The following is a 26,102-nucleotide window of genomic DNA, read 5'->3' as shown; positions in this document are numbered from 1 at the left end:
TAATTGGTATCACCATACATGAAGTGTTAAGTAATTGAAATGAAGCTGATTAAGTAAGTAACCCAATCATTAAAACTTGTATTTGTTCACTTTTATAGAATTTCTATGTTATTTTCCATTTTGATATCAGATCGAACTTCACTAATGAGGAAAAAATTTAATGTTTCAAAGCCACTGTATTATTTTTAGTTAAAATATGATCTTATCCATTGTAAAAAAGGATGGTAAGAAATATTACACCATGTTGTTACCAACTGATGATTTATAAGACCTTTATTTTATTTATATATTATGAAAATACAGGGTGTTTCATATTAAATGGGACAAAAAGAATAGCAATGTACAAATTTCGTAACTGATTAAGCCAAAAAATTAATCTGAAACTGTAATTATTTAAGTTTTATTTGGCAACAGCGAAAAATCTTCCAGGTGTGAAGTTGCCGCTAGAGGCACTGTTAATCAAAATGGCACCATCCATGCAGGAGAAAGCATTCTTTATTTTGGAATACATCAAAACATTGCCAATAGTCATTCAAAGACATTTTCACACAAATTTGGTAAAGAACCATCGCACCATTACAGCGTTGAATGGTGGGTGAGGCAGTTTCAGGACACAGGCTGCGTGTGAACGAAAACCAGTCCAGGAGGAACAGCAGCCAAAACGATTGAAAAAATTCTTGAAACTGTTTTACAAAGCCCTACAAAATCAAACCATCGTGTGATTTCTGAACTCAGTCAGCCTTATGTATGGTGTGTGTTACAAGAACGTGTACAGTTCTGCTCATACACCTTTCTGATAGTGCAGGCATTAAATGTATAATGACAAACCTTTGCATAAAGCTCTCTGTCTGTTTATCTGGAGGCAAAGGTACCTCAGCAATTTCTTTTAACCAAAAGTCTTACTACTCCTAATGGAACTATCCTGGAGCTGCCTTTCAACATGTCACAAATAATTCCCAAGTCTTCCATGTATCAATGGGATAGGATTGTTTGAAGTTTAGTCCATACATCAGCAATTTCGACTTCCAATGATATATTGTAGCGCTGAATTTCCATACAATGGCATCCCACTGACAACCCTCCAGGAACTTTGCCACACCGTATATAATCCATTACTTCTAAAGGTAGACACAAAAAGTGCTGAGATTAGCATATTCTGTTAGATGTACAAATTAGTCATTTCGGTTGTTCATACCTCTTATCATATTGTAGAGTCTATTAGGTTATTTTGATGCTGATGACGTGAAAAATATGCAGTGCCCTTGCTGGGACTCGAACCTGGACCTCTCGAATACGCTCCGAGTCTGCTAACCGTTATACCACGAAGGCATGCAGAAAAGGAGGTAGAAAATTATACTTCCCCTTTAAAAGGGTGACTGGGAATTAGGAGACCCAATTGCCAAATCCTGGTGGTGAAGAATCATCATCCATCTTTTAGTTTGGGCGCCACTAAGGACTCCTAGCACTCTCTATTGAAGTTAGCTAAACCTTCCTTAAACATTTCTTCTAACTTATTTGCATTCAACACGATTCTAAAAACTGTAGGGAGTTGTAAATGGAAACAAGAAATGATAGAAAAGTTTTTCAAAATTAAAATAATGGTTATAAAAATATGCCTTATAATTGATCCTACAAATATCTGATTTGAATTCATAATTATGTTCTTGTTGAAACTTCTCTGAGTGGTAATGTATAACCTGAATCATCTGATTTTCTTTGAAAATTTAAAACTTTTGTGCTGTGTTCTGTTACTCTGTAATTTGGTATTTTGACTTAAAATAAATTTACATAAATGAAGTATGAAAAATCTTTTAAATCATGAAAACTGCAATACAAGTTTCATCACAATGCGTCGGATCATAGGACCTACCTATGTAGGATCTGTAATGCTTATTAAATAAGGCCCTTTCGGGTACCAGTGGTTGATTCAAATAGTTCCTTAGAAAATCCTCCACAAAGGCATCATTTCGCTGAGATAGGTAATCCTTACATGCTCTGCCTTAGTCATTTAAGCAGCAGTCCTTTTTTTCTGTTGTCAGTGATGTAAAATTTTCAAAATAATACTACCAAATAATTTGGAATATTTAATGCTTTTGTGTTATGTAAACGAATATGCATAGATTGTTCGCTTACATAACATAGTTCAGTTTGCTTACATAGTTGATTGAAGTCAACATTAAGAACACAATTTAGCCAGTTGTCTGTTTTTCAAGACTAATTTTTCCTCTTAAAAAAATTTGTTATACATGTAGATTTTAGTAATTTTTTTAATTTCCTGCTAAAACAATACTTTTACAATTTGGTTCTAATCTTGTGTTCTGCAGAGAACTGTCCTGAAGATATATTCTAACTGTATTAAAACTAATTGTACCAAACTTCCATATCTACTAACAAATTAGGCAGTTTAATTCATTGCATTAAAAGTGAAATAATTTTTTTTAACAAATGCATTTCATGTCCCTTTTCCCCAAAATGGCCTTGTGTTTTCTGCTCAAGCATTTATGTTATAAATATAGGATTACTATAATTTTATATGAGAATGTAAATAATATAAATAGTTAAGGAAGTATCTGTTATATATCATATAAAAGTTGATTAATTCTCTTATGGATTTAAAATTTAAAGCTATTATTTTATAAATGTTGCTGATTTGAAAACATGTATTTAATTACTGTCGTGTATCCTTTAGTGGGTAATTATTTAACAAGATGCACTCTTTTAAACTACATGCTACTTTTATTATACATACAAAATATTTCATCACTCGCATACACACTTATATTTACAGCTACTTGCATTCCAGTCCTTTTTCTAATTACTGCGCTTACTTCGATGCTTGGCCCGGTGCCAGCTTAAAGTCCGATTATGATATTGCAACGAAATGTACAAGCTTTCCCGCAAAGCAGGTTTAGGGTTGTCAAAATGGCAAGGGAAGGCAGGGTTGCCACATTTGGCAATATACCATGAATGAATGCAGAACCTTCTGGAACGAATTCTTACCGGTTTAGCCTAGAATGTTCTCGAACACAACCCAAAAGCTATATAAACCCTGCTGGTCGCAGTCAGAGGGGAGTGTGCCTCGCATAGAGTGCAAGATAGTTAGTATCGAGTTGGTGTCACGTCTAGCGAGTCAATCCCTGCAGAGTCGATCGCATTGACAGCCGGGCAGCGAGTGTTGAGTGCACCGAAAGTGTCTCGCAGTGTATCGCGGTTAGTGCATCGTCGAGAGAGCGTGTTGAGCTTCAGGAATAACTGAACCGAAGAGTCGGGAGCTGTGCTCCTGTGTCGTCGAGTACATTGCGAGTTGTAGCGTGGTGAGTCTCGAGAGTACATGGAGTTCCGAGAACGACCAAGCTGAATCAAGAGCTGTACTCTAGTGCTTTGCAGGAAGCTTTCTCCACTGTTGTTGCCTGACAGTGTGAAGGCTATGTTGCTGATTGTTAACAGCGTGTTTATAGTAGATCTTCGACAACTGTAAAAAGACTTTGGAGCTGTCCTGATTAATATTGGTAAATAAAGTGCAATACTTCTTACTCTTTTTATGTGTGTGTGTGTCTTTGCATTAGGACTCTTTTCTTAATTCTTTAAAACACATATAGTAATAATAAATAACAGTGAAAGTACTATTATTTCTTTGTAATATTTATAAAAATTGTATTATGTATTAAATGCTAAATGCTTTGCTTACCCAAAGAAATCAGAATTATGCTCTCTTTTTTTTTAAAAAAATGTAAAACAAAGTTAATGTTTGTTCAGATTTAAATGTATGCTTACTTTTTTAATAGGTTGGTTCTGTGACATTTGACGGCGAAACAATTGAAGGTGCTCCACCGCTGTGGTGTGCAGCAGCTGCTGGACATTTAAATGTGGTCAAAACTCTTATAAAATTCAATGCATCAGTCAATAGCACTACAAAAACTAATTCCACTCCTTTACGAGCTGCTTGCTTTGATGGACATTTTGAGATTGCAAAATACCTTGTAGAACATGGTGCAGATATTGAAATTGCAAACAGGCATGGTCACACATGTCTTATGATTGCTTGTTATAAAGGTCATTATGAAATTTCAAAATATTTGCTGGAATGTGGAGCAGATGTAAACAGGAAAAGTGTGAAAGGTTTGTTGTTTGTTTTCATTTCTGTTTAAATTTACAAATCAAATTTATGTAGTACTTTAAATCCGCAAGTTTTTCAACATGGCTTCTTTATATATATATATATATATATATATATATATATATATATATATATATACTATATGTGTGTGTGCATACAGTCATTCTAAAATACTAACATAATAATTTTTTTTAAAAAAAAAGGTGAAAAAAAGAAATATGAAAGTACTATATGCACAAAGCAGCAATATAAGAATTAATATATAATCTTGTAAACAATTTAAAAATAGAAGAATCTTCTGCTTAAACAGTTACTAAGACATATGAAAAGGAAATAGGCCTATTTAATAATTAAAAATGGTAGAAAGCCAAAAAAAAGTGCTTTTGAAAGAAAAAAAATTAACCCTAAGGAAAACAGAAATATTACAGTTTTAAAACAAGCCAGGATTTTTCATGCAACTGAATAAATTTGAATAAAAAAGGAACTGCTCTGAATTCAAATTATCATTGCTTTTAACTTTAAAAATATTTATGATTTAATGATTAATAGTCAAGTTAATAGAGAAATTAAGTCTTTTCAAGGACTATCCAAATTATTATATAAGTTACAGTAATCTATTTTCCGAAGGTGTATGAGCTAAATGACTTGTTTGATTATCCTGAACAGATAACCCAGGGCACATCCAGAAGTATCTAGAATTGAAAATTGCTAAGAATAGCAAAATAAGCAGAAAATTAAAGGTAAAAAGAGGAAACTAAAAATTAAAAGACAGTATTAAAATAAAACTAAATTATAAAAATATAAGAATTTTATTATCATAGACTTGAATCCACCTGATGATATTCCCCATCCCTAAAAAAGTACACCAGAATTCTTACACCAACAAAAAATACAACATTGACACAACAGATTAAGTAATTTGTTTCTGTTTGTATTTGTATATGTATGTAGCTGTATATGTGTACTGCTTTCCTTTAGAATTGCAACACCAGGAAGGAATGATCTGACAAATTTCAAAACCAAATGAAAGGAAGAAGTGGTTGGTATATGCAAATGATTAGAATTTCTGTGCATTTAGATAACGCAGGAAGGAGAAATGACATTTGAAGCACTGCATAAAAGAAAAGTTGTGTAGGGGATTTCTCATTCGGAAAGTGTTTTGTAAGGTCAATTTTTGCTGAGAATATCATGTTATGCCTTGCTTTGGTTTATTGAGATTTAGGCAAAGCACACTAGCGCTATCTGCCTAAAGGGAGGAATGCCTTTGTGGAGGACTTTCTAAGAGAAACTGGCTCATATACACATTACACATGGGGAAAACCACGAAAACACCCACGCAGCCAGTCCATTCATGAGATTCGAACCTCGGACCAAACCACCAGTGTTTAGCGACTTTACCACTCAGCCGCTGGTGGGCAATGTTACGCCTTGAATAATAAGAAATGCTTACCACTAAGTGTTGGAATTCGATAGATGCAGGATCGTTGCCTATTGAGAATGTGGATTATCATTCTATGATGTTGCACTGGTCGACATCCAACCACTGTGATGCGAATATAGAATTAATAGATAGTTAGGGGTAATACTGAACAGCATTCAGGGTCTTGATGCCCTCCCATGACTAATGCCCGAAAAGACAGACATATTGTCAGGTCAGCCCTGCAAAACCATACAACCATATTGCAGACAATTAGTCAGGAAAATGGGCATGTTTGCAGTACGCCGAGTATCAGCTCTTACAGTGCGTCAACATTTGTAGTATCATGGACTATCAGCATGGCAACCATTACTTCGGCATCCTTTGACAATGCAGCAGAGAGAGATGGCGACCGTGGTGCGCTGAACAACAAAGTTGGTTCTAGGAGTGACACAATGTCGTCTTTTCAGACAAGTTCTGGTTCTGCGTGCAGTCTTCTCATGGGTGTATACGTGCCTGGAGGCTTCCCCTCCTTGTACTTGATATCAGCCTAGGGGACCTGCACCTGATCTGGTCAGCCATTGGGTACACCACATGCATATCTCTAGTTCGGACCGACTCTAATTTGAATGCAGATCGGTACATTTCTGACATCTTACGTTCATTGGTTGTGCTCTATATTCGAGGCTTGCCAACGTCATTTTCCAACAAGATAATGCAAATCGTGATTTGCACATCGTGTTCTGACCTTCTTTGATGCACGGGGTATTTGATTGTTCTTCTGGCCTGCACGGCCTCCAGATCTGTCATCCACAGAAAACATCTGGTCGGGTTGCTGAGAGACTGGCCCACCACCCCTCTGCAGCTAATGCGGTTGATGAAGGGTGGCATAGACTTAAAGCAGCATGAAGGAGTTGCCAAAGTCTGCCTCGGCTGCCAGGGGTGGTAGATGTTTCTACTAATTTTGCATCCCTGTAAACCACCAAACTGCTTACAAATTTAATCATTTTGTCTTTATGCCATACTGTTTATGTACAGTAAATATTTTTTTTAATTTTTTATCCTTCATGGTGTTGGAATTTTAACACATTGACTGCCGTGGAGGTCACCGGTGACTGGCACTCAACTTGGCTACTGCGTGGGTGCCACCGGTGACCAGACCAATAGTAAAATACATAATTGGGGTAAATATTGATACTGATAAATATTTAAATAGTACCATTGTTACTATAATGGTTTGGAGAATAATAAATTGTAAAAATTTTAATTATAAATTGCAATAATGGTCTACAGTGCCTGACCCGCACCACAAAAAATGCATTAAGCACGATTATATGTAACTCACGTTATCTTCTGTAAATAATTTAACATAATATACATCGCATAATAAAAATGTCAAGTTGGCGTCATGGGCAAACCACGTAAAATGTGCGCAGCAGTCAACGTGTTAATGGCCAGCAGTGTGTATATATGTGTGTGGGCATAGACTCTAAAATATTGCAAAACTTTTCAGTACTCAGTATGCAAACATTTTCAGAACATTAAACATATTCATATAGTGCATATTTTTTTAATTAACATAATAATTAATTTTGAATCGTTAACCATATTTTTAATACATCTCTGAATATAAAAAAATTAAAGGTTTTGTCTGTTACTTGGATGCATATTTAATGAGAAAGTTTCATTTTATAACTTAAGCAGAAGTATCACAAAATTTACTAGTATGCTTTTGAAATGAATGTTTTAAGTCACGTGCAATCTTATGAAGAGAAAATCTGAGTCTGTCTTTATGGATTCTGATTTCTATAGGGAAATAAAAAGAAATTATTTTAATTTTAGATGGACAAGAAATACACATAGAATTCATCGTAAAGACTATGTACAGTACAAAGTCCATAATCCGGACTCGTCGGGACTTCAGCGACTCCGGATTAGGGTTTTTTTCCAGATTATAGATCATCAATTTAAATCTGATAAGATGGCATGCAGAAATTATACAATTAAAAATATGAAACCGTAATTTATGAAATAAAGAGCAGTTATGATCTAAAGGGTATCAAAAATTACAAAAAAAAAAAAGCTTTAATACTTATTTGTTTACTTTATTAAACATTTCTTTCAATGTAAGTTGTGTAAGTTGCTTCGTTTTTTGTGCTAAACTCGCATGCGTAAAGCATACAAAAAAAAAGTTTGTGCCTTTGAGGTCCGGATTATAGATCATTCTGCATTGCTAGTAGCACAAATTCTGTGATTCAGAACTTAATGCTTTCTAACAGTTGTTAAGTTATGAATTGCACATCCCCCCCCCAATAACAGAGTTTATAATTTGCCTGAAAGTTTACTTTTTGTATAACAACTGCCTTAAGAGTTTTTCTACTTCAGTTGAAATACAATCTGCTTCTTTTTGATAACAGGAAAAAATTCTTTTATAGGATATATTTGAATGAGGTGTATGATAAGGCAATACTTTGTATTAAATGTATCTATATCTTTTAATTTTGTAGTTTCTATGCATGCTATATCAGTAAGCAAATTTGCAACTTCTTTTATTATAAGCTTGAATCGTAGAAAATTCTCAATTTCTTCATGAAATAAATGGACGAAGTTGAACTTTAGTTCTCTTATTTCATGTCAGCAACTCGGCATGTTTTAAAAACAGATCATTTATCTAGTATATATGTGAACATAGTTACAGAATAGGCTTATACTGAATTAAAAATTAATTTTACTTCTTTCATTCAACTAGGCATTTAAAAAATGTTATCTTGTTTCTGCACCAGTCACTAAATTTTCATTTTTGTTTTGTTTATCACACTTTTAAAATGGAACAGCTGTCAGATCTGTATTGTCTTCAGAAATTGATGTTGTTTTCCAAATACAACAAAGAAATTAATTGAAAGTTCAATAAGTTTTCCCTTCAACTTATGTATATAAGGGGCTTGCTACAAATTAAAAGCCAAAGCCTTCACTAACCTGTATGTTAAAATACCGAACTGCCGAAATGGTTTTTGAGAGTCGAATTTCTTCCCCACCCCATCTAATAGCGCTCAAAGAAAAGTGAAGCTTTCAAATGGCATCTTTTCTACGTCTAACAAATAAGATAGAAATGACAAATAAATCCATTTAGGACAAGCTGTCTGCAATAAGCTGATACAATGCATTTGAGGAAACTGCACCTGCTACTGTATACCTTATTAGAGGGAAGAAAACAACATTGGAATTTCGGCTGTTTGGGGCGGTTGTGACCGTGTGGGTCACTCTAGTCTTCAAAGAGTTGATATTTACTGTTGCAAACAAAAGCAGAGTATCCTAAAAAATAAATTTAAAAAAACCTAGAATTTAGTGGTACAGTAGAGTTAGCACGAACTCGACTCCCGATATCTTGACATTCCTTGTAACTCAACAACATTTTAGGAACGTTTTTAAGATAGCTGTATGCCAGACAGAGCAAATATTACATACAGTACATATAATTATTATTTAAGTATATGTCTTTTCTGTTCCGTTTTGGCATTTGAGTGTTATTTTTCTATAATTTTTGCCGTTTTTACATTGTGTCATTAATTTTTGGAACCGCCTAACAGATTTCAAGATATGTTGTAATACTTAGCAACACTGTTTGCATCTTTTGAGGATATGAAGAAAGTCAGGTAGCAAGCTGGCTCACATTCCTTTGTATTGTGTGTCATGTGCTTTGCCATAACTGAATACTCCAATCCATTCCTTTGTATTGTTGCAAAAGGTCAGGAGACTTGTCTGAAGTTTTGTGACTGTATCTTATTGAAAAATAAACATACACCAGTTCATTGTGGGTATTGTTCCTCAGTTCACATCCAAGCATATAAGTGTTGACATATTTTAGGGAACTTTTGATATTTTGTGAAGTGAAAATGTCATTCAAAAAGAAAATCAATATACATGAAAATGAAACTAGATGCCTTAAAGAGACTGAACAAAGGGGGGAATGTAAACAAAATTGCCATAGATTTAGGTATTGCACAGATTACTTTGATAGGGTGGGGGGAAAAAGGCCCGAAATAGACTCTTGATGTGTGAAAAGAGCATGTACGGATAGTTTAAAGGGCAGAAAAAGTATGAAAGATGGTGAATACCCAAAAGGGAGCAAGGTGCACTTTATTTGTGGTTCAGGCAGCAAGGGGAGCAGGGAATGCCCATATCAGGACCAGTTTTAAAAGAGAAATCACTAAAAATTTATGATGAATTTCAAGGAGAGGCTGTATTTACTGCTAGTGCTGCCTGGCTCGACAGATAAGCGATACTGCATCATGCAGTTAAACGTATGTTTTTGGAGTAAAGCTGTCTGTTAGCTTGGAAAATGCTGCAATATTTAAGGATAATTTCTACAAACTATTTGAAAAGGAGGGTATATCTGGAGATCAAATTTATGATTGTGATGAGACTGATCTGAAATTTCGAATGCTATCTTTGAAAACGCTGCCATCCAGGGGGAAAAAAAAATTGGCACATGGCTACAAAAGAAGCAAGGAGAGGGACACAATATTGTCATGCAGTAATGCAACAAACAGCCATAAGCTCAAACTAGAGCTTACAGGCAAATTATATATCCCCGGGCATGTAACAATGTTGTCGTGAGTAAAAATTCTTACTTTTCATACCTCACTGAAACAGTCTCCGACATAGAATGTATGCTCAGCATCTACAACTTAAAATACCATTTCAAATTTTTGAAAGCATTTAATAGAATTCTATTCACAGTTATATTTGCAAATTATATGTAACCACAATAGCATAAAATTTCACTTATCTATACATTGAGAATAAGCCCAACATGTTTTTTCTAAACTTGAGAAAACTTTTGTAATTTATTTTTATTTTGTAATTTTGTATACCTCAAAAATAGGAGTCCTCATTTTCTAAAACTCAGCAAATTGAGAAAGCTTGCTAATCCGAAGCGGATTTCATTTCATCCAAACTAAAACTCAGTTTTTTAATGCAATCCTAAAAACCCTTTTTTTTTTAAAAAAAAAAAAAAAAATTAACTCTATTTTGGGGGGAGGGGAAGCTCGGCAACAAATTTAATCATATTTACAACTACAGTTGTTGCCAGACTTAATCTCATAAAATGTGAGAGGCACAGCAGCCTGCTATCCCAATTTTCTCAAAATCAGACATTACACAAAATGCTCTAACATTACGAATAAAACATAAAACCAACACTAATGCATTAGGCATATGCGTACCCAGCTCAAATTCTGGGGGGAGGGGCGGGGGTGTGCCAGTTACGACTTCTATGGCTATACTGTTCTACTTATTACAGCATCTTCAAGTATATAGGTGATTATTACGTGGCAAATGTATTATGTTAATGGCAGTTATCTTAATATAAATAATAATTATATTATGAATTTTCTTAATAAAATTATGTAACATAATTATGGATATATTGCATTTCATTATCGTATTTATAATTATTACCTTACAAACATACTAAATGCTTAAATTCAATATTTTTGTTTTTAAATTAATTAAAAATTATTATTAAAATATTAACAGAACTTTAAAATTCATCTTTCTTTGGTTTCATTATACAAATATAAAGATAAATATATAAAGTCCATATTTCTGTTGTGTATAATTTTATAATAAAGATATTGAGTTACATAAAATTTGTAAACACATCATTTATTTTGGACATGAAATTAAACTGCAAGTATTATTTTCTTTTTTAAAAGGCAAACATTTTTCTGGCCTTTCATTTTGGTTCGGCAATTAAAATATTTCCGAAATCCATTTTCCATGGCTGCAAACTGGCAAATATATGAATAATTTTGTCAATTGCTATTTCTTTGGTGTAATGAATGTGCATTAATGCCAGAGAATTTCTGTGTTCTTCCGTTATAGTAGCTTTATTACAATTTTCTAACCTTTTCAAAGCACTTGCAGAACGTTTACATTCGCAAGATGTTATCGGCAGTGTAGCTGCTATGTGCAAAAGCACATCAATATTTGGTAAAAAGATTTTATTTGAAGTTTTTAAACTGGTGTGTCTGGGAGCTTTACTTTGGGAATAGACATAAAATGCCATCGCCAAGGTTTCTTTTCTTCATTTAGAAATTCCGGAAAGGTAAATCATCTTTATATATCACTTTCAACCTATTTACAGCAATTTTATTTACATGATCAGCGCAAACTGATGGTTCTATGCTAAACAGGGGATGATGTAGTCTTTTCTAAATTTAAAACTTGAGATTTTAAATGGAAAATGAGATGATTAAGTGAAGGAATTGCTAAAATAGTTTTATAATAATTAAGCACAGAATCACAATAAGCATTATTTCAATAGACTTGCTTTCAAATGATGCGTAGCAGTTTAAACTCTACATTTAATTTTTTACACATTTGCCCATCATGATCACATGATCTCAAAACTCCAGGTTGTCTCTGAAGTTTAACTGTAATTCTTTCTAAATGAGGTAGATAATGATATGCTGTTATGAATGTTACTATGAAAGTAAATTAAATGATTTAACTCAGCAGAACCATAGCGTCTGGCTTACATTGCGCACTCCACTGATTATGCGCATAAGCATCTAGTTTGGTTGAGGCACACAATGTGCTCTAGGGCTTTAATTTTATCAAAAAAGCTTTAATAAAAATGCTGGTACGCCTTACACTGCGTGGTCGATTTTGTCCGGCAAAGGTCTGATACTATTTTTGTCGACCTAAATCATCTGAGAGTCGATCACATGGGTTTAATGTAAGCCAGAATGCAAATTTATTAGGCACCAAAATGCAAGACAATATAAAGTACAAATATTTAAACTTAGCCATTTAATAATATTACACAGAAGAACAAATATATTCATAACAGAATAAGAATAATACTGAAAACTGTTTAAAACGTTTCATATGATGATTCATTTCACAATTTTATCTCAAGTAATATTTTTTATTTAAAACAATAACTTGAATTTAAATAAAGATGGATTTCATGCAGTGCTTTATCTGCGAGATAAGAGCTAACTACTGCTAAGCTACAGAAAGCGACTTTCCGCCTTTTATGTTGAAGTCAATATCTTGAGGGATTTACAGTTTTTCTGTTAGCATTCTTCATTTAAACGGTGTATCGGAATTTATTATTTGAATACAAAATTTATTATTTTATCTGTATTATTAATCTATTTTATCTGCGTGAAATATACTGTGAGTCTTTTTTTTTTTTTAAACGAAAGTCCTTTATTGCAGACAATTTTGATCTGCTAAGTAAATAGTCACCGTTCTCAGAAATACCCATCAATACATGGTCTTCTAAGGAAGATGGTCATCATAAGAGGATTCCCTGTATTTAATTTGTTTCTAAAACAGAAAAGGGAACATATATTTTCCCCTTGATAAATAGTATTCGAATATGTGGATATATAGCTGGAAATAATAATGATATCTCGCCAAAAAAATGATTGGCTTTAGTTACTTATTATTAATTTACTTTTATGTCATTGGGTTTATCATTTAAGTATAAATTATTTTTAAACTTTTATTTTAATTCTGAGTTTATGGATTAGAATTTTATGAAAGCTTCACTAACACTTTAGATATGATCGATCACATTTAAACTTTTTTATAATTTCATAAGCAATAAGTCAAATTACATATCGATTCAATGTTTTTAATTAACAGAAGCAGCACAGGTTAAGTTATTTACAGTTGATTCTTCAATGTAAAAGAGTTAGAAGGAGAAGCTTTGTACTTTTCTCCCGCCACTAATTCAATGATTCTCACATTTCTTAGAATTTTTAATAGAACATAAGAGATTAAACAATTAAATTCTTGGATATAGGAGCAAGGAATATTTTATAGCATATGGATAAGTATAAGGTCTTGGATAAGCATACAGATAAGTATAAGACATTTTCCTTTTACACCTCTATAAAATTGGTGAAGTTGAGACATTATTAGCAAATTTTAATCCAGTCATTCCTTTGTGATCAGTGTTGCTCTTCGAAGAAAAACTTAAAAAAAGAATTAAACTGTCCCCTTATTAATATCATACATTAAAGATATAAGTTTATTATGAAAATTATGTCTTCTAAATGCAATATGGAAGCATTAACTATATAAATGATATCTCTGAACTGTATAGTTAAATAAAATTAAGATTATTCCAAATGAAACTAATGTTTCGTGTACAATTCATAAATGCAGGTAATTAAAAATTTTACCAGTTACCAAAATTTTCAGTCTAGATAAATACATTTAAATACACAATAGGACATACCGCATGAATTTTGAATGCATTTTATTTATTATTATAATAGCTATAATTATATAATAGTCAGAATTTTCAAATAAGGAGGAAAGACTAGTTGCCTTTTTTCACAACAGAAATGCTTCAGGTAGAGTTCACTTCGTTAGAAAATGTACATGTTTTTGGAGAAAAGGAACCTCAATTTTTTTTACACTTTTTTCTAATTTATGTTTTCTTTTTTCAGGGCGTCCCATATTAAATGATTTATATTAACCCAATGCAAGTTAAAGGATTATTTCTAGTAACACAACACATAGCTAAATTTGCAAGAAAAACAAACAGTAAATTTCAAAGACTTTAGATCGGATCTGTTACTTTTCGCTGTTCACCGATTCCCATGATCAAATTGGCTGGATCCCTCATAGTTTATCCCCAAGAGCTAATTAGATCTTCTATAGTGATTCCTGCAATTCAGTAAAATGCCTTGGTTCTATTCGTAGATATGCCTTTGTTATTAAACAGAGGAAGAGAGCAAAGAACTGTGTGCCTACATTTTGTGTCATTTGTAGATCTTTTCTTTTTTCCTTAAAAAGGAACAGAAGCTTTAAAACTGAAAAAAAGCAGCTTTAAGAATTTTGCAAAAATCGATGTTCTATACTATAGAATTAAAAAATGAATAAATATTTCAAAATTTTAGGCCATGAATCTAACCTGTTATAATGAACCAGGGGAAAATTAATGATTTTTTCGCATTCCCCTACCGAGGACAACGGTAATAGTCTCTAATATTAGTACTGAATTTTGTAATATTGTTTTTCTGTTTTGCATTATGATCAAAAAGTAAAATGCATTTGTTTTTGATAAACATGTTAAAACTATAGAACACTGATTTTTGCAAAACAAAGACCATGCCAATAAAGCTATTTCCTTCGGAAAGGGATGTTGTTGATTTGTGGTTTTGGCATGATGTCGGCGATGTATATGATCTTACAATTGCATCAAATTTTTATCATTATATACGCTTGCTACTGCTTGTTTAAATCAGTACGGAAAAGCAAAGAAAGGTTATCTGTCTGTGGGAAGGGTTGCCATCCCATTCATGGAGGACTTTCAAAGAGAAACTTATCTGTCTACCTTATACGCAAGGAAAACCATAAACGATCATTCAATTCGTTCCCTGATATTCTAACCTATGTTGAACTAGCACCGTTCAACAATCTTATACATTTTGCCCACTAATACTAGGTTATGTGCTTTTTTCATTCTATTTAAAAATCCTTAATTTATACTTCTTTTAATTGGTATTTATCTGATTATTTGTTCTCAAATACGGACGCACACTAAATAAATAAATACGCTCATAGGGGCATTTTTTAACGTTTTCAGTGTTACCTTTATTTATTAAATATCATGTTCTCCGCATTTAAATCATAAAATTCAATTCAACAGCAATACCACAAAATGAACTAAAAATACCATATCTGTAGAATTTCCAATACAGTCCTCACGCGGTGGAAATGCCCCCCTCCAACACACAGTGTTGCCATTGCTCGTTTTGAAATCGATGAGTTTGTTAATCAAAATTTTTTTTAAGTTTTACAAAATAGGAAATAGATAATAAAGCAAATTCTAAACTCACAATTTGGGCTTCCAGATGCCTATATTGAGTGAAGGACTACGTTATTTAAAGTTTGATGTCGCTAGTTACCGTTGTTTTATCACAATGTGAGAAACATACATACAATCATGGAGATTTTTCATTATTTAATTTTGTTAAATATAATGCAGGGCTGTACTATTTGGTGGCAACGATTCAAAAAGTGAAACGCCGCAACGTTCCAAAACGAAATGAATAGCCCTTCTGGACAATTTGTCCCTTTGGGCTAATAAAAAAGTAAAATAAATTGCTTGCAGTGAATGAATTTTTTATCTGTGTTTTTAAAAACTACATCTTATTAGATCGATTTAAATGACAATAATTTAAATTGCTAGATGACCAAGAAAATAAAATTCGTTGCATTGAAAGCATCGAAGTTGATGTGCTTTTACATTATTCAAAAAAAATTAATATTTTTGTTATATTTGTTGACTTAACTGAAATTCAAAATTAATGTAATTATTTCACTGTGTTTCCTTCCCTCTTTTGTGCAATATTTAGACAATAAGTAGCAAATCTCAAAATTAAATTCCCCAACTTATTTTTTTTAAATACTTAGTTTCTTTTAAACATTATGCTTTTAGATGCTTTGTCCAAAACGAAAGTGCTTTTTCTTCTTTAGTGGCATTAAGCTTGATAGCTAGAGGAAAGTGAGACCGGATATGGAGGGCTATTCAAAGCTGTAATAGAACAAAAGCCTATAATCTGGACCTCAAAGCTACAAACTTTGTGTTGCGTTGACGCATGCGCGTAAGACCTTACAGCTGCGCATGCGCGTTTAATGTATAACGGACGGTATTCGCATAATACGTTTACACGTGCGCGTTTAATGTATAACAGACGGTATAAGCTAAAGTTATCTAATTTCAGTTAATGTTGCAGATTGCGTTGTTCCTTAATCTTCGAATTGGATTTGGCTTATTATTTTTTGCAGACTGTTAGAGCAATTTTATAAAAGTAAGCTTGAACTTTAGATAGAATTTCCGATGTTGGAGCTCCTAAAGGATCTACAAAGCGAAAGCATGTTTCGATGTCCATCAAACAAAAAGTAGAATTGCTGCAAAAAATAGATAAAGGCTTTTGATTCTCTAACCATTCCGATGTTTATCAGTTTCATGCTGCTCTGGGGGGAGGGACGATGCGGCTCGCAATGAACTGGAAGCTGATCTGTCAGCACCATTCTTATCTTCAGGGCAGATGTTCTTATTTTATTCGCCTTATAATTCATTATTAAATGTAGTATTTCATCTCGATGTACTCCATCTTTGATATGATTTAAATCAAATTCCTCGTCATTATAAATATCACGAATACACATAAAATAGTTTTCTGGTTGCAATTTTCTAATTTCAACTATGCGTAATGTATGATCTGCGCATGTGTGCGTTGAAAGAAATGCTTAAAAAGTAAAAAAATAAATATTATGCTTTTTTTTTGTAAATTTTGATACCTTTTAGATCATAATTGCTCTTTATTTCATAAATTATGGTTTCATAATTTTATAATTTCTGCATGCCATCTTACCAGATTTAAACTGATGATCTATAAACCGGAATCGCCGAAGCCCCGACGAGTCTCCGGATTAAAGACTTTTGACTGTGTTATATACCTAAGTTACGTTTTTTTTTTTCATTCATACGCATGTAATCATCATATAACTAAAAAGAGCCTTTTAGGGGGTGTTGAGTAGCAGGTCTCCCTGTTTCACACTTTAGGCAATGCTAAATTGGCTACAGTATTTAGAATCTAATGTTTTTTAATTGTAGGCAAAATCTCTTACTCTTTTACGCACTTCCCAGCAGTGCTCGTTTCAGCACTCTTTTCGAAGCTCTTTTCAATCAGTGTGTTCACTTCAGGCACACCTACAGAATTAAAACGATAAGTGCTATCTTCATAAAATTTTACTTGTTCACTCCTCTAGGCCTTAATTAGACTGTCTAACTTTTTTTTATCGAAATTCCAACTTTAAAAGGTAGTGTGCTGGAAAGAGTTACTAATGAGTGTGCCTCTGCATCATGGTTGTTGCGTCGCAGCTCGAAAGAAACATGCTCACCTGAAAATTGCAGCTTTCATTATCAGGCTTGTGAAGTCTTGAGCCAGCCTCACCCTTTGTTTTAAAAACGCAGACCGAGTTTCTTTTTTCTTAATTAATTTATGGTGGTAAGGGCCTGTACATTTTTGACCTGTGTGATACCAGCACATGGCCAATTTCTGTGCATAATTTTTTACAAAAGACTTGTTACTATTCCTTTGATTTGTTATTTCCAATAATTTGTTACTGTCTTGTGTTAGGTATTGGGAAATAATTGGCATCCCATATTTGTCTCTATTGATGTACATTTTTCATTATACATGCAGAAATAAATATGATGCCATATTTATCTCTTACCTTTTTCATTATGTATACAGAAATATTGTTAATCCTTGGGCTTTGAATTTGTGCATCAAATGTTAGCATTTTTCTATAGATAACACTCATGAAATAAACTTTTATTGTGTATAATTTAGTTAATTGAACATTTAATAAATACAGTACAAAGTCCAAAATCCGGACGTCCATTATCCGGAATGATCTAAAATCGACCTCAAAGCCACAATTTTTTTTTTTTTTTTTTTTTTTTGTATGCTTTGCATATGCGCATTTGATTTTTAATTCCATAATAAAAGGTGTGGAGATTTTCACTTAAAAATTCCAATTCTTAATTTCCCTTGGGCACTAAATAAAATACATCGCTACGAAACAACAATCATGTAAGCATAAATTTGTGAGATTAATAATTTGGCTCTGCAGCTGAGTATCTGCTTGGCATTACATCTCAAACCGAAACATTCGCCTATTTTATATCCCTGACGCCATCCTAGCAAGTCATTATTTATTATATTTTGCTTTCAACACCACATGTTTATCAATACATGACGCTGCAGTAATAACTCATGTAGTGATGTCTAAACTTTTTTTTAATATTAGTAATTGAATAACAAGAGTAAGGCGACCTTTTCTGCTAACATTGCGCTTGGCGATGATTATAGGTTTTTTAAATGCTCTAAGAAATGTTGACGAGGAAAAAATTCAACAAAAATTTCTTGTCATATACTAAAAATACGTTTTGTTAATGAAACTCATAGGCCAAAAGATTACATTTAGTGCTATTTCAATTAAGAATAACTGGTATGTTATTCACCTTAAACCCAGAAGTGGCAGCAGAATTTAGGGAAGACACAACGTTTGGAATTTGGGGAAGCACCGAGCAGCAAAATTAAGGAATGAGAAGTTTTTTATAATTCAGGGGGGAAAGCACTGGGATCCAAAGTTTAGCCGTGGTGAAAATTTAGAACTTAGGAATGCGCTTTGTAGTAGAATTTAGAGACTGCATTAGGCGGTATCTAGCGTCGGCCCGAGATAAAGCCTTAAGTATGTATGGGAGTTTATTTATTCAGGACTCGGATTAGTTTTAAGCATGTGCAAGAAATAAACGTAGGTATAGTAAATAACTAATACAATTCAGGCTTCATTCAGTATGCAATAAGAGCAAGACAAAATTTAGCGGAACAACTTGGCTTTCGTCGCCAATCTTGTGATACACAGCCAATAATGTATAACGGATGCTATTAAGCTAGGCTAAAATTATCTTAACTGATTTTATTCTAAGGCATTTCAGTTAATGTAGCAGACTGCGTTGCTCCTTAATCTTTTAATTTGATCCTGCTTATTATTTTTTGCAGACTGTTATTATTGCAGAAATTTTATAAAAATTGAGCTTGAACTTTTGATTACAGTACAAAGTCTGTATTCCGGACTCGTCGGGACTTCGGCAATTCCAGATTAGGGGTTTTTCTGGATTATAGATCATCAATTTAAATCTGGTAAGATGGCATGCAGAAATTATACAATTAAAAATATGAAACCGTAATTTATGAAATAAAGAGTAATTATGATCTTAAGGGTATAAAAATTAAAAAAAAAAAAGCTTAATATTTATTTGTTTACTTTATTAAACATTTCTTTCAATGTAACTTTCTTCACTATTGGAAGCACGCATGGGGAAACACTTTACTGTCTTTACACGCATGTGTAAGTTTGTGGCTTTGAAGTCTGGATTAATAGATGTCCGGATTACGGACTTTGTACTGTATATCGAAAGGAGTTTCCAAGTTCTGGAGCTGCCAAAGGATCTACAAAGCAAAACCATGTTTCGATGTCCATTAAACAAAAATTGGAATTACTGCAAAAAAAATGGATAAAGGCATATCTGTCTCAAAATTATACAAGGATTTATGGCATTGGAAAGTCTACTGTATATGACATAAGAAAAAGAAACTTTTTGAATTTTTTTATGGAAGCAACTTATACAACTTACATTGAAAGAAATGTTTAATAAAGCTAACAAACAAATATTAAGCTTTTTTGTAAATTTTGATATCCTTTAGAGACATAATTGTTCTTTATTTCATAAATTACGATTTCATATTTTAATTGTATAATTTCTGCATGCCATCTTACCAGATTTAAATTGATGATGTATTATCCAGAATCGCCGAAGTCCCGACGAGTCCGGATTTCGGACTTTGTACTGTAATTAAATTTATTTTAACTTTTACTAAGAAAATTTCATTTGTGTTGGATAAAAATCTGCTTTATGTTAAAAATTTTTAATTGTAATGTTTTTAGTAATATTTTGATTTTTCCCCCCCATTAGGTAATACTGCTTTACATGATTGTGCTGAATCTGGAAGCTTGGATATATTGAAGATGCTTTTGCAACATGGCGCTAGATTTAATTATGACTCTAGTGGCACTACACCTTTATTGTCTGCAGCAGTTATTGGCCATGTAGACATAGTAGAATATTTTCTTCATGAATACCATTGTTCAAAGCTAGAAAAAATAAATGCTGTTGAATTATTAGGTGCCACATTTATGGATAAAAAACGAGACATGGTCATGGCACTTGAATGCTGGCGCCGTGCGATGGCATTACGTTATGAGGATCCGCATTGCCCTATTGAGAAACCAGAAACAAAATCACCAATAGCAGCTTATATAGATATAACTGAAGTTCGTACACTTGCTCAACTTAATGAATTGATTACTGATCCAGACAAAGTGAGAATGCAAGCATTACTTATACGAGAAAGAATTCTTGGCCCTGGTCATCCAGATACTGCTTATTATGTCAGATACAGAGGTGCTGCTTATGCAGATAATGGGAATTTTGATCGTTGCATTAAGTTGTGGATGTATGCTTTAGATGTACAGCAAAAAGTGCTTGAGCCATTGAGTCCTATGACCCAAAGTAGCTTCCTTTCATTTGCTGAGTTGTTTTCATATATGATGTCTGAAGCTTGGGCTCGGGCTAGAGGTTTTCCCGTTGTTCATTTTAGAGACTTGCTGAATGTATTTCAAAGAGCTTTGGGAGAAATAGAAGCTGCTTTAGAATCATCCCAAAATGGAGGAAAAGATTTGAATGGCACAAGCCAGTTTCATCGTACTCTCATAATTGCAATGCATTTAGTGGGACTCATGTGCCGACTGCAACCACTGCTAACTGTGGATGAAGATTTAGAGTTAAAAAGGTCTGTTTATAAACTTGTTCGAATGAATCCTCGATCCCGTAATGGCTGGACTCCTTTGCATCTTGCATGCTTCAAAGATTCCTCCTTAATTGGAAGGTATCCTGTGTTTACATTTCCTTCTCCTGAAGTTGTGGATCTGCTGCTAGAAGTTGGTGCTTGCCCTAATGCTGTAGATTATGATCATAATACGCCACTTCATGTTGCAGCAATGAACAACCCATTTGCAAAAGCAGTATTTAAAGCTCTTTTGAACCATGGCGCTCATCTTGATCTTGCTAATTCTAAAAGGAAAACGCCTCTTCACTTGGCCCAAGATACTTCTCGTTTGGATATTTATCCATTAAAATACATAAATTTACAATGTATTTGTGCCCAAGTTATTCGAAAGTCAGGAATACCCTATAAAGGACTAGTTCATAAAAAATTGGAAGCATTTCTCGATGCTCATTAAAAAGCAATGCTAACATGAATTTTGTGTTGTAATATGTGAATGAGCATCTTCTTAAGTTTTTTTAAATTTATTGCTGTCTCATTTCATGAAAAAAATTGTCAGTATTGGACCATTTGCAAGGATTTATGCATAAGTTCACAAACTTTTTTATTATCTGTTATAAAAGTAAACAAGTATTTATGTTCATGTTAAATCTTGAGTTTGGTACTTTTCTTTTGTTTCTCTTATTTTCTGTGTTATAAATGAGATGCCATCATTTAAAATGTATAAATTTACTTTATTATATTCTAAAATTGTTTTGTTTCATGGAATATTACTAACGTATTTTAGAAAGTTTTGTTTATTGGAACCAAGCATATTATGCTAGAAAAGGAATTTTGAATTATGAAAGAACTGTTAGAAAATTGTGCATGAGAAGCACTTAATGTCATCATATAACTTGAATTTCCTGCTCTTCAGTAGAATTTATTGCTTCAAAGTTTCTCGTTTTCCTTATATCCATCATTTATTTTCCCTTCCCATTCTTTCTTTTTATTTTATGTTTCATATTTTTTTATAGTGATTGTATGCTAAATAATCATCTTCCTTACTAAATTATTTCTAAAGATAAAAAGTACAGAATCTAGAAAATAGTTTTTCCTTTGTGTTCCAGATTTGATACTACCCCCTTGTAATTTTTGTCTTAATAGTACTGTATGTTCAAGTAGAAACTTATTGTGACATCATTTTACATTAATGTACTATTTCTAGTCATGCCATTGTTAATATATCGTCTTTTGTTTCTTTTGTCTTCAGTATGTAATGGGGAATTAGTTTCTTCCTTTCTGAATTAAGGAATATATTCTGTCATTTATATGTGTGTTAAAATTGTAGTTTTTGATCTAAGTAAAGTGAAGTAAATATATGTTGACTTTGATACATAATTGTTGTGATGATGACAGATGCGAGGATATGGAAAAGTGGTAAGAGCCATAATTGTAATATTCTGTGCTGTTGTAGCTTATACTTGTGACTTGTATTGTGATCTTGTGCAAAATTTCTTTTTTCAGCTCTCTAGTGGTGATTCTGCTTTATATCTCTTTACCCATATGATATTAAAATAATAAGTGTTACCGAAGTTGAGAATGCTGCAGTTTCTGAAGTTTGGGGAACTGTGTTTAATATATTTCTAAAGTTAGGCCCTATTATATATATATATATATATATATATATATATATACATACATACATATGTATCATTTATTTACTAAAGAAATGTTGATTATATTATCTCCTAATGTAAATTTAGTAGAAGTATCCGAAAAGAAGAAACCCATGTGTAGGAAGTTTAATTTTGAAAATTGTGTTTTAAAGTAACTTGTATGTAAATTATGAAAAAAACTTCGTACAGGGACTTGAATTTAAATCATATATATATATATATATATATATAAGAAATGTAATTTTATTCTTAAGAAAGACATTTCTTGAATTCTTTAGTTATCATCACAACTTTAAGATGGAAAAAAAAATATTTTGTTTAATCTTTTCAGTCTATTTCAAAAAGCAAGTTTTTTTTAATAATTCTGAATGCTTTGCACATAAATGGCATGCCTTGAGATTTAATTATTTAAATATTATAGTATTTTATAAATTTATTGAGTATTGAAGTATAAATGAGAAAGCATTTGAAGAGTTTGTATTTTCTTAACTTCTTAATAATGTATTCGATTTAACATTGATATTGTTAATGTTAAGTAATTGACATTGTATGTTGCGTAATGTTAAGTAATTGGCATTGTATGTTACGTAATGTTAAGTAATTGACATTGTTAATGTGCTCTGACATTGTAATTGACATCATACTGATATTGTTAATGTAATGTTAAGTAATTGATGTTGTTAATGTATTCAATTTAACATTGTTAAGCGATCAATATCCATGAACACTCTTTCCATTTTACTGCAATGTGTGAATGTTATAAAATCAAGCATTTTAAATTAAAGCATATATTCATTGTCACTTTTTAGCAGTTTGAATAGAACAACTGCATTTGTAGGTGTAACATCAGGTAACTAATGGATTAAAATTCATAGATTGAAACTTTTTTATACTTTATTTTTTAACTATTCATTAAAAATTTCATTATTATGAGCTCATTTCACTTCACTTATTTGCTTCATTTTTCAAGACGTGTAATTGGAAAGTTTTTAATCATTAATAACTCCCAATTTTCTGTTTAAAAGAAATATATTTCTTGTACAGTCAGCCATAATTACAGCATAATTTTGATGAACACAGTAAATTAATTTTTATTGAACTGGAAGATTACTGAAAGGTTGGAAAGAATAGTCTAAAAAAAGAAGAGGGAAGAAGTATGTTTTTTCTTCCAGTTGCATTTTGGTATGTTTCCATATGTTAATTCTTATTTTAAGTTTGATTATTCTATATTTTTCCCCTCTGATATTTACAGTAGGTGATACTAATTTTTTGAGATTCTGTGTTATGTTAAATCTTATTTTAAGTTTTATTATTCTATATTTTTTCCCTCTGATACTCACGGTTAATTTACTCTGTCATTTATTGTTTAATTTGTTAAAGATGACATCAGTAAAATTTCATTTGTATATTTTGAATGTTAAGTATTGTATATAAATAGATAGATATTTTTTCAGCACACTGTTGAGTTCTTATAAAGAAAAGGCTGCTGTATGAGTTTTACTTTCCAAGAACAGTGTTTTTGAAGTAATATGAAAATTTCTTTTAGTGATATGCTTAAGAATATATTGTGCTTGAAATTTCATAGATCTAAATTTTTAGTTAATGTTTTAATGCAAATTTTATTTGGAGGTAGAATTATTGAATTGCATACAATGTAAATTTATAAATGCAATTTAAAAGCTGTTATTAATTGTAGTTTAACTTTCTGAAACCATTTTTTGTTTTGTTGTTGTTTTGAATTTTTCGCCTGTAATTTGTTGTCAAATTAATAAATAAAAAATATAAATGTGCAAAATGTGTGAATTAAAAAATAGCACATACATACACAATTATGTTGGTTTCTTATGCAGAGTTTGTGCATTGTTATATGCTCTCAAATGTATTTTTCTTTAGCTTGAAAAATACTTTCTCTTTTATCTTGTAAGGATTTTTTACAATTTAATTAAGCATATAAATGTGTAGTCTACTATCTTAATGTTGTTAATCAGTTTGTAGAATTATTAGGTTTTCTGATGCTAGAAACGTGAAAAATGTGCGGAAACCTAACCTCTCAAAAATGCCTTCAGCATGCTTCCAATTACAACACGAAGGATTGTGGAAAAAGAAAATACATTATATACTCCCCATTTTAAGGGCAACTGGAGATGATGGTGACGAATTATCATCCATCACCTTTCAGTTCTTGAAACTCATTGGGTTATTTTGATTCTGGGGACATGAAAAATGTGCAGTGCCCTCGTAACGATTTGAACCCTGGACCACTCGAATATGCTTCCAATTGCACCATGAAGGGATGCAGGAAGGAGGGAGAAAATACCTAATAAATTGTATAGAAAAATGCCAGTTTTCTTGCAGATTAAATGAGACATGATACTGGATAAAATTTAATAAATAATTATTGAATTTTATTTATCTCATGTATTCACAGTGTTCTTTAAAATACTTTAAAAATTGTTATGTTAAATTTAATTGATGAACCTTTTCTGTAATTGTTAAATGTTTTAAAGAATGCAGTGGTGTGTACTTAAAAAAAAAAATTTTCTTCTGTAGCTTTGCATTGAAATGCCATGTATCATATCAGAGAGAAAAGAAACACGATAATTTCAAAATGAAACATAAAATAAGCAAGGCAACAATCTTGTGTTTAGCATAGATTTAGTCAAGAAACTCAATCGATTTCGAGGGCAAACAGGAACAGGTCTCTTTTTCCTCAGGAGCAAAGAAATCTGCAGTACTGGAATGCAATTGTCGTATGTATGCCCTACTACAATAAAGGGAAGGAGGAGGTTGCGGAATCTGTCGACAAAAAGAGTAGGAAACTCAATCTCTCTTGCTCAGGAGCAAAGAAATCTACAAGACTAGAATGCAATGGTCATACGTACACCCTACGGCAATCAAGCAAATGAGGAGGTAGCACAATCTATCGACTGAACGAGATAAATCTTAGAGAATTTTCACCAGTTCATTTCATGTTCAATCAAGAAGAGTCACCAACTGAAAAAGCTTTTCGAATCATTTTTGCAGACCCAAGTGAAAATTATCATTCGAACTATTATAAACTTAATTTCGGATATAAGCTTAGTATTTCTTTATACGAAACTTTAACACTGTTTTAGTTCGGTCAGTGTATCTCGAGCCACGATGACATGATATACTATAAATTCTCCAAGAATTAAAGTCAGAAAGGGAAACCATGGATTTTCTTGATAGGCGAGAAAATGACGAATATTGAACTTCTGGAGGATTTGCAATTTTGTTACAGACAGAAAGATGAAATGGAACTACGACAGGGTTATTAATGCTATTTCTAATAGCAGAATGTGTTTGATGATAAGCTGAAAATTTTTTGAAGGCTTTTATCAATGACCCCGGGAGAAAAATCTCCTCTCAACTGATCTGAAATAATTGAGTTCATTAAGAAACAAAGGCTCTGAGGAACAGAATTTGAGAGCACA

The 26,102-nt window shown here is 32.4% G+C and overlaps 1 protein-coding gene across 1 annotated transcript in view; it reads left to right on the top strand.

The window, feature by feature from the left end:
- Positions 1 to 24,442, top strand: part of LOC118193388 (protein fem-1 homolog C-like) — a 54,661-nt gene extending 30,219 nt beyond the window's left edge. Inside the window, exons 3-4 of the mRNA XM_035364466.2 lie at positions 3,786 to 4,119; positions 20,119 to 24,442. Coding sequence (XP_035220357.1) covers positions 3,786 to 4,119; positions 20,119 to 21,446 — 1,662 coding nt within the window. The 3' untranslated portion in view covers positions 21,447 to 24,442. The remainder of the gene's footprint in view (positions 1 to 3,785; positions 4,120 to 20,118) is intronic.
- The last annotated feature ends 1,660 nt before the right edge of the window (positions 24,443 to 26,102 follow it).

Source organism: Stegodyphus dumicola, chromosome X1 (assembly GCF_044657685.1).
Source record: "Stegodyphus dumicola isolate Sdum_Otavi_A_Nest chromosome X1, ASM4465768v1".
NCBI classification, from domain to species: Eukaryota; Metazoa; Arthropoda; class Arachnida; order Araneae; family Eresidae; genus Stegodyphus; species Stegodyphus dumicola.
The sequence above is the reverse complement of the archived record's forward strand: the minus strand, read 5'-3'. Positions and strand labels throughout refer to the sequence as shown.